Source organism: Hyla sarda, chromosome 4 (genome assembly GCF_029499605.1).
Source record: "Hyla sarda isolate aHylSar1 chromosome 4, aHylSar1.hap1, whole genome shotgun sequence".
NCBI lineage: Eukaryota > Metazoa > Chordata > Amphibia > Anura > Hylidae > Hyla > Hyla sarda.
The window spans coordinates 311303340-311311813 of NC_079192.1; the positions used below are offsets into that span (position 1 = coordinate 311303340).

Consider the following 8474-nt stretch of genomic DNA (forward strand, 5'->3'; position numbering starts at 1 on the left):
CCTTTTTGAATAAAATCGCGCTGAGCCTGTGGGAGTTCTGGGTCATTGTTTAGAAAATGAGCCACAGCATTAATCCCCAGGTCGTGGTCTATCACCGTGTACAAGGAAGTGATATCCATTGTAACCAAGAGGTATTCTGTCTTCCATTCTACTGCTAAAATGGAGGAAATAAAATCTGTAGTATCTTTGAGGTAGGAGGTCAATTTTAAAACGTATTTATGCAATAGCAGGTCTAAATAATGTGACAAATTGGAAGACACAGAGCCTATCCCAGATACAATAGGGCGCCCTGGTGGATTTTCGGTATTTTTATGAACCTTTGGTAAGTAATAAAAAATAGGTAAAGATGGTTCATGTATAAGAATAAAATCTTTTTCAGATTTATTCAGGACGCCCGTCTGAAAACCTTCATTAACCAATGTTTTCAATTCATCAGTGTATTTCTTAGTCGGGTCTGTAGGCAACGTTTTATAAAATTTGGGATCGGTAAGGAGTCTGTTAGCTTCCTTGATATAATCTTCTGTGTTTAAAATGACCACCCCTCCCCCCTTGTCTGCTGGTCGAATCACAATATTACGGTTCTCCGCTAGTTTCTTTAAGGTTTGGTGTTCAATGCGAGATAAATTATTAGCATATTTATTGTCTCTTTTAGTAAGTTTTTCTAGATCGTGTGCGACCATGCTAAGAAAAGTATCAAGGTAACTGCCTCTCGATTGGAGGGGATAGAAGTTCGATTTTGGTTTAAGGTCAGTGTGTATAGGTGCTGGTACCATAGATTCTATATCAGTGGTGTGGCTGTGCTCCCCTTGTGGTTCACCTTTGATATTGAAAAACCTTTTAATAGTAAGCTTTTTCACAAAATTATTAAGGTCAATAAATAGGTCAAAGCTGTTGGACCTTCCCGTCGGACAGAATGATAGCCCTCTTTTGAGGATATTATTTTCAATATCATTGATAATATAAGTAGAGAGATTGAATATTTTAACAGTGTCTATATTTGGACAACCTTGTGTGTCTTGTTCTTCCTTTTTCTCTTGTCTTCCCTCGTTTCTTTTTCGACCTCCCCTGCATCCCCGTCTCCGCGGTCTTTTCTTTTTACCCCTAAAGGGGGAGCTATGTCCACTAGTTCCATAGGGGTTGTGGGTTTCATAGGTGGGGGTGATATCTGAATTCTGCGGGGGAGGTCTAAAAAAACAGTAGTGTTGTGTTGGTTGTGGGGTAAGGATAAATCCATATTGGGGATGGTGGTATTTGAGAGTTTGGGATGGTTAGTGGGGGGGTTCTCCATTGGGGTGAAATATATGCGTCCTGGATCATTACTGCAAGGGGGGGTAGTGATATGAACGGTTAGTAGTGAGTCATCAAGGAGAGAATCTTGGTCAGATGAAGAGAAACGGCCTGAAGGAAGGCGTTTAGAAGGTTCGTGTTTGGGTGGATTGAGGCTACATGAGTTAATAAATTCAATGAGTTCCTGAGGAGGTGGATTAGATGGAGCCGTATTGATGGTGGGATGATGGACGGTAGTAGTATGAGTGCTGGTCTGTGGTATAATATTGGATGGATGGGAGTGACAATCAGAGGTAGAAAGCTGTTTATGGAAAGAGTTGGAGTGTGACTGGTGGGTAGGTTCAGATGGATTAAGGCGTCTGGGTTTGTGGGAGTAGGGTTGCCGAGGAGTAGTATTCTGGGTTGTGGTTTTATGAATGAGATTAGATGGTGGCTGGGGGGTAGTTTTGTAAGTTGGTCTGAAGGTTTTAGTATTGTTTAAGGAACGTGGTGGATATTTATTTTTATTTGTCTTATTATTAATATTTTTGTTTTTACTATAAGTGAGGTTCCCATCATGTGGTTTGTCTGTTTTGAGCCAGTATTTGATGTTATTATTCTGATAGTCATTCCTATCTCTGTTCAGCTTGGTCAGCTTTTTTTGTAATATTTCTTTTTCCAACTTGAGTGATTTTGTGTTATGAGATAACTGCCACTCTGTGTATTCCGGTAAATGTTGGAACTTCGAGAGTGCAAATATGCAGTTATCGATTTTATCCGAGAGGTGGTCTACAACTGAGTCCCTTTTTTCTGATAATAATTGAAGGAGTGTGGAGGAACAGAAGTTTAAAGCATATTCCCATTTACTGTAAAACTCAGTGTCCTCTTTGAATGATGCAATTGGTCTCAGTCTTAAACCCCTGGGAACAAGTTTTTCATTCAGATATACTTTAAGAAAAGCACTGTCCAGTTGATGGTGAGTTTCTTCCGCTGAGAGTTTTTCAAGTTCAAAGAAGAGGCTTTTCATTTGTTCAAAATCATTAACCTTAACAGTACCTGCAGGATCAGAGGAGGACATCACTGTTCCAATGAATGGTGTGGAAGTCACAAGGGTGTCGAACATCATGGATCTCCTGTTTAATCTTGTATTCTTGAGGTCCATGGTAGCGAATGAAGGGAGGGTAGTCACGGTCGCCTCGGCCATGAGTAGAAACTCTTCTGGCACGTTACAGCTAACGGCCTGTGTTGAAGAATCTGTAGAGAAAAGAAAAGAAAGGACCGACGGACGGCGCCTCGTGTATTTACCCTCAATAGATCGGGTGGTGGGTGGGGGGGGGGAACCCCACGGGGCTTATAGATGGCCGCTCACCTTGAGATCTATGCAAAAAAGCATATCACCCACGATATAATCTGGGTACTGTAGTACGAGTCGCTGCTATGCCGATGGGTTGCAGGAGGAAACAAGTCGTCCTGGGAGTCAATATTAGAAGTAGAGCAGGAAAAAACCCTCAGGTATGGCGCTGCAGACTCTTGTAGACAGATGAGGCGGATGCCAAAGGTAATAGGAAAGTCCTCAGCAGGACATTTTATTAAAAAAACAATAAAATGGACAAGATTACGCGTTTCGGGAGGATCCCTCCCTTCCTCAGATCAGGATAAGGACAGTACAACAATAGCAGGTTTATATAGCCCAAAAATGGGCGCCAAAAACACATGGGAGGAGTAACAATCCAAACTTGAAAATCAAAGTACAGGAACAGAAACAGCACTTACATATAATATACAGTATGAATATACATTAGGAAGCAAAACAATTACAAATTGTGGTAATATAAGGTCAGGTTATGTGTTTGACCAAGACTAGCAACTGCTGGAGAATCGCAGTGGGCCGGAAGCTGTCAGCCGCATCATGTGAACAGTGTAAACAAGGCACTTCCTGTGTGAGAAGCACGTCAATAGCAGTGAGCTCTGAAGCAGGGCTGGTTGCCCTGGACGCGTTGCTATGCTAGGAGGTCACATGGTCAGCTCTCTACCAATCAGCTCTGAATGTGGTTTCTCCTTACTTGTGAAGGCTGTGAGGATCGTACTGGCAGAGGACACTGACAGGCTCCTATTCAGTGTAAGCTGTGCGATTATTATCTATATGCAAATAGTGCTGTCAGGGGATACTAGCTGCCTGGTCAGTGTGGGCTGTGAGCACTGTGTATATAAGGATTGCACTGTCAGGAGATACTGACAGTCTCTTAGACACTTCAGGCTATGTGAATCCTGTGAGGATCGCACTGTTAGGGGATAAGCAGGCATGAGAGGGAGACAAGATGTTTATAGAGAACTATACAGGGATATTAGTCTGTTAATCAGTGCAGAGAAGAAGTAAGCACTGCCTGTATAGTGATCACATTGTAAGGGGGAGACTCACATTGTCATAGGTAAAGATGAAGGTGATATGTAAAAGAGGACATGCTGGTGTGGTATTATGATGTGTAACAGCATGGTATAGTATAACCAGGTATTAACTGATAACAAGATTACTATTTTAGTCATGATCGGACCATGTTAGGTATGTGGTATTGATAGGAACTTGTGTAGTGATAACATATGGAGTGATATGCTGTGTCTTAAGGGCCATAATAGGTATATAACCCTATATCAACCATTGGTGTATAATGGATCAGAACACCCTATGTAAACAGTACACTCTTTGTAACCTAGTAAAAATATAAATATGTGCATAGCATTAAGAAATATAAATATGTGCATGGCGTTAAGAAATATGAATATGTGCATGGCGTACAAAATATATGTATATAAATGGGTCTAGGTACTATAAAAACATGTAGTAATGAAAACACATGTACAAATACATATGCACACATGCACATATATACACATATGCATATATACACATATACACATACACATACACATACACATACATACGCATGTGTGTAGATGGGTGTATGTGTATGTGTATATGTGTATATATGCATATGTGTATATATGTGCATGTGTGCATATGTATTTGTACATGTGTTTTCATTACTACATGTTTTTATAGTACCTAGACCCATTTATATACATATATTTTGTACGCCATGCACATATTCATATTTCTTAACGCCATGCACATATTTATATTTCTTAATGCTATGCACATATTTATATTTTTACTAGGTTACAAAGAGTGTACTGTTTACATAGGGTGTTCTGATCCATTATACACCAATGGTTGATATAGGGTTATATACCTATTATGGCCCTTAAGACACAGCATATCACTCCATATGTTATCACTACACAAGTTCCTATCAATACCACATACCTAACATGGTCCGATCATGACTAAAATAGTAATCTTGTTATCAGTTAATACCTGGTTATACTATACCATGCTGTTACACATCATAATACCACACCAGCATGTCCTCTTTTACATATCACCTTCATCTTTACCTATGACAATGTGAGTCTCCCCCTTACAATGTGATCACTATACAGGCAGTGCTTACTTCTTCTCTGCACTGATTAACAGACTAATATCCCTGTATAGTTCTCTATAAACATCTTGTCTCCCTCTCATGCCTGCTTATCCCCTAACAGTGCGATCCTCACAGGATTCACATAGCCTGAAGTGTCTAAGAGACTGTCAGTATCTCCTGACAGTGCAATCCTTATATACACAGTGCTCACAGCCCACACTGACCAGGCAGCTAGTATCCCCTGACAGCACTATTTGCATATAGATAATAATCGCACAGCTTACACTGAATAGGAGCCTGTCAGTGTCCTCTGCCAGTACGATCCTCACAGCCTTCACAAGTAAGGAGAAACCACATTCAGAGCTGATTGGTAGAGAGCTGACCATGTGACCTCCTAGCATAGCAACGCGTCCAGGGCAACCAGCCCTGCTTCAGAGCTCACTGCTATTGACGTGCTTCTCACACAGGAAGTGCCTTGTTTACACTGTTCACATGATGCGGCTGACAGCTTCCGGCCCACTGCGATTCTCCAGCAGTTGCTAGTCTTGGTCAAACACATAACCTGACCTTATATTACCACAATTTGTAATTGTTTTGCTTCCTAATGTATATTCATACTGTATATTATATGTAAGTGCTGTTTCTGTTCCTGTACTTTGATTTTCAAGTTTGGATTGTTACTCCTCCCATGTGTTTTTGGCGCCCATTTTTGGGCTATATAAACCTGCTATTGTTGTACTGTCCTTATCCTGATCTGAGGAAGGGAGGGATCCTCCCGAAACGCGTAATCTTGTCCATTTTATTGTTTTTTTAATAAAATGTCCTGCTGAGGACTTTCCTATTACCTTTGGCATCCGCCTCATCTGTCTACAAGAGTCTGCAGCGCCATACCTGAGGGTTTTTTCCTGCTCTACTTCTAATATTGACTCCCAGGACGACTTGTTTCCTCCTGCAACCCATCGGCATAGCAGCGACTCGTACTACAGTACCCAGATTATATCGTGGGTGATATGCTTTTTTGCATAGATCTCAAGGTGAGCGGCCATCTATAAGCCCCGTGGGGTTCCCCCCCCCCACCCACCACCCGATCTATTGAGGGTAAATACACGAGGCGCCGTCCGTCGGTCCTTTCTTTTCTTTTCTCTACAGATTCTTCAACACAGGCCGTTAGCTGTAACGTGCCAGAAGAGTTTCTACTCATGGCCGAGGCGACCGTGACTACCCTCCCTTCATTCGCTACCATGGACCTCAAGAATACAAGATTAAACAGGAGATCCATGATGTTCGACACCCTTGTGACTTCCACACCATTCATTGGAACAGTGATGTCCTCCTCTGATCCTGCAGGTACTGTTAAGGTTAATGATTTTGAACAAATGAAAAGCCTCTTCTTTGAACTTGAAAAACTCTCAGCGGAAGAAACTCACCATCAACTGGACAGTGCTTTTCTTAAAGTATATCTGAATGAAAAACTTGTTCCCAGGGGTTTAAGACTGAGACCAATTGCATCATTCAAAGAGGACACTGAGTTTTACAGTAAATGGGAATATGCTTTAAACTTCTGTTCCTCCACACTCCTTCAATTATTATCAGAAAAAAGGGACTCAGTTGTAGACCACCTCTCGGATAAAATCGATAACTGCATATTTGCACTCTCGAAGTTCCAACATTTACCGGAATACACAGAGTGGCAGTTATCTCATAACACAAAATCACTCAAGTTGGAAAAAGAAATATTACAAAAAAAGCTGACCAAGCTGAACAGAGATAGGAATGACTATCAGAATAATAACATCAAATACTGGCTCAAAACAGACAAACCACATGATGGGAACCTCACTTATAGTAAAAACAAAAATATTAATAATAAGACAAATAAAAATAAATATCCACCACGTTCCTTAAACAATACTAAAACCTTCAGACCAACTTACAAAACTACCCCCCAGCCACCATCTAATCTCATTCATAAAACCACAACCCAGAATACTACTCCTCGGCAACCCTACTCCCACAAACCCAGACGCCTTAATCCATCTGAACCTACCCACCAGTCACACTCCAACTCTTTCCATAAACAGCTTTCTACCTCTGATTGTCACTCCCATCCATCCAATATTATACCACAGACCAGCACTCATACTACTACCGTCCATCATCCCACCATCAATACGGCTCCATCTAATCCACCTCCTCAGGAACTCATTGAATTTATTAACTCATGTAGCCTCAATCCACCCAAACACGAACCTTCTAAACGCCTTCCTTCAGGCCGTTTCTCTTCATCTGACCAAGATTCTCTCCTTGATGACTCACTACTAACCGTTCATATCACTACCCCCCCTTGCAGTAATGATCCAGGACGCATATATTTCACCCCAATGGAGAACCCCCCCACTAACCATCCCAAACTCTCAAATACCACCATCCCCAATATGGATTTATCCTTACCCCACAACCAACACAACACTACTGTTTTTTTAGACCTCCCCCGCAGAATTCAGATATCACCCCCACCTATGAAACCCACAACCCCTATGGAACTAGTGGACATAGCTCCCCCTTTAGGGGTAAAAAGAAAAGACCGCGGAGACGGGGATGCAGGGGAGGTCGAAAAAGAAACGAGGGAAGACAAGAGAAAAAGGAAGAACAAGACACACAAGGTTGTCCAAATATAGACACTGTTAAAATATTCAATCTCTCTACTTATATTATCAATGATATTGAAAATAATATCCTCAAAAGAGGGCTATCATTCTGTCCGACGGGAAGGTCCAACAGCTTTGACCTATTTATTGACCTTAATAATTTTGTGAAAAAGCTTACTATTAAAAGGTTTTTCAATATCAAAGGTGAACCACAAGGGGAGCACAGCCACACCACTGATATAGAATCTATGGTACCAGCACCTATACACACTGACCTTAAACCAAAATCGAACTTCTATCCCCTCCAATCGAGAGGCAGTTACCTTGATACTTTTCTTAGCATGGTCGCACACGATCTAGAAAAACTTACTAAAAGAGACAATAAATATGCTAATAATTTATCTCGCATTGAACACCAAACCTTAAAGAAACTAGCGGAGAACCGTAATATTGTGATTCGACCAGCAGACAAGGGGGGAGGGGTGGTCATTTTAAACACAGAAGATTATATCAAGGAAGCTAACAGACTCCTTACCGATCCCAAATTTTATAAAACGTTGCCTACAGACCCGACTAAGAAATACACTGATGAATTGAAAACATTGGTTAATGAAGGTTTTCAGACGGGCGTCCTGAATAAATCTGAAAAAGATTTTATTCTTATACATGAACCATCTTTACCTATTTTTTATTACTTACCAAAGGTTCATAAAAATACCGAAAATCCACCAGGGCGCCCTATTGTATCTGGGATAGGCTCTGTGTCTTCCAATTTGTCACATTATTTAGACCTGCTGTTGCATAAATACGTTTTAAAATTGACCTCCTACCTCAAAGATACTACAGATTTTATTTCCTCCATTTTAGCAGTAGAATGGAAGACAGAATACCTCTTGGTTACAATGGATATCACTTCCTTGTACACGGTGATAGACCACGACCTGGGGATTAATGCTGTGGCTCATTTTCTAAACAATGACCCAGAACTCCCACAGGCTCAGCGCGATTTTATTCAAAAAGGTCTTCGCTACGTTTTAACACACAATTACTTTGAATTCCAGAAATGTATTTATGCTCAGCA

The 8474-nt window shown here is 41.0% G+C and overlaps 2 protein-coding genes across 2 annotated transcripts; one reads left to right on the top strand and one right to left on the bottom strand.

Annotated features, from left to right (window-relative positions):
* Positions 1-233: 233 nt before the first annotated feature.
* On the bottom strand, positions 234-4053 carry LOC130369507 (uncharacterized). Its single transcript, XM_056574851.1, has 2 exons — positions 2636-4053; positions 234-2520 (listed from the first exon to the last, which is right to left on the bottom strand). The coding sequence occupies exon 2, from the start codon at positions 2468-2470 to the stop codon at positions 992-994; it is 1479 nt and encodes a 492-aa protein (XP_056430826.1). The 5' UTR covers positions 2471-2520; positions 2636-4053; the 3' UTR covers positions 234-991.
* Positions 4054-4361: 308 nt separating this feature from the next.
* Positions 4362-7423, top strand: LOC130369506 (uncharacterized). Its single transcript, XM_056574850.1, has 2 exons — positions 4362-5779; positions 5895-7423. The coding sequence occupies exon 2, from the start codon at positions 5945-5947 to the stop codon at positions 7421-7423; it is 1479 nt and encodes a 492-aa protein (XP_056430825.1). The 5' UTR covers positions 4362-5779; positions 5895-5944.
* Positions 7424-8474: the final 1051 nt, after the last annotated feature.

Bases quoted from the DNA above. Each gene is read 5' to 3' on its own strand.
- LOC130369507 (XM_056574851.1), bottom strand. From the start codon at position 2,470: ATGGCCGAGGCGACCGTGACTACCCTCCCTTCATTCGCTACCATGGAC.
- LOC130369506 (XM_056574850.1), top strand. From the start codon at position 5,945: ATGGCCGAGGCGACCGTGACTACCCTCCCTTCATTCGCTACCATGGAC.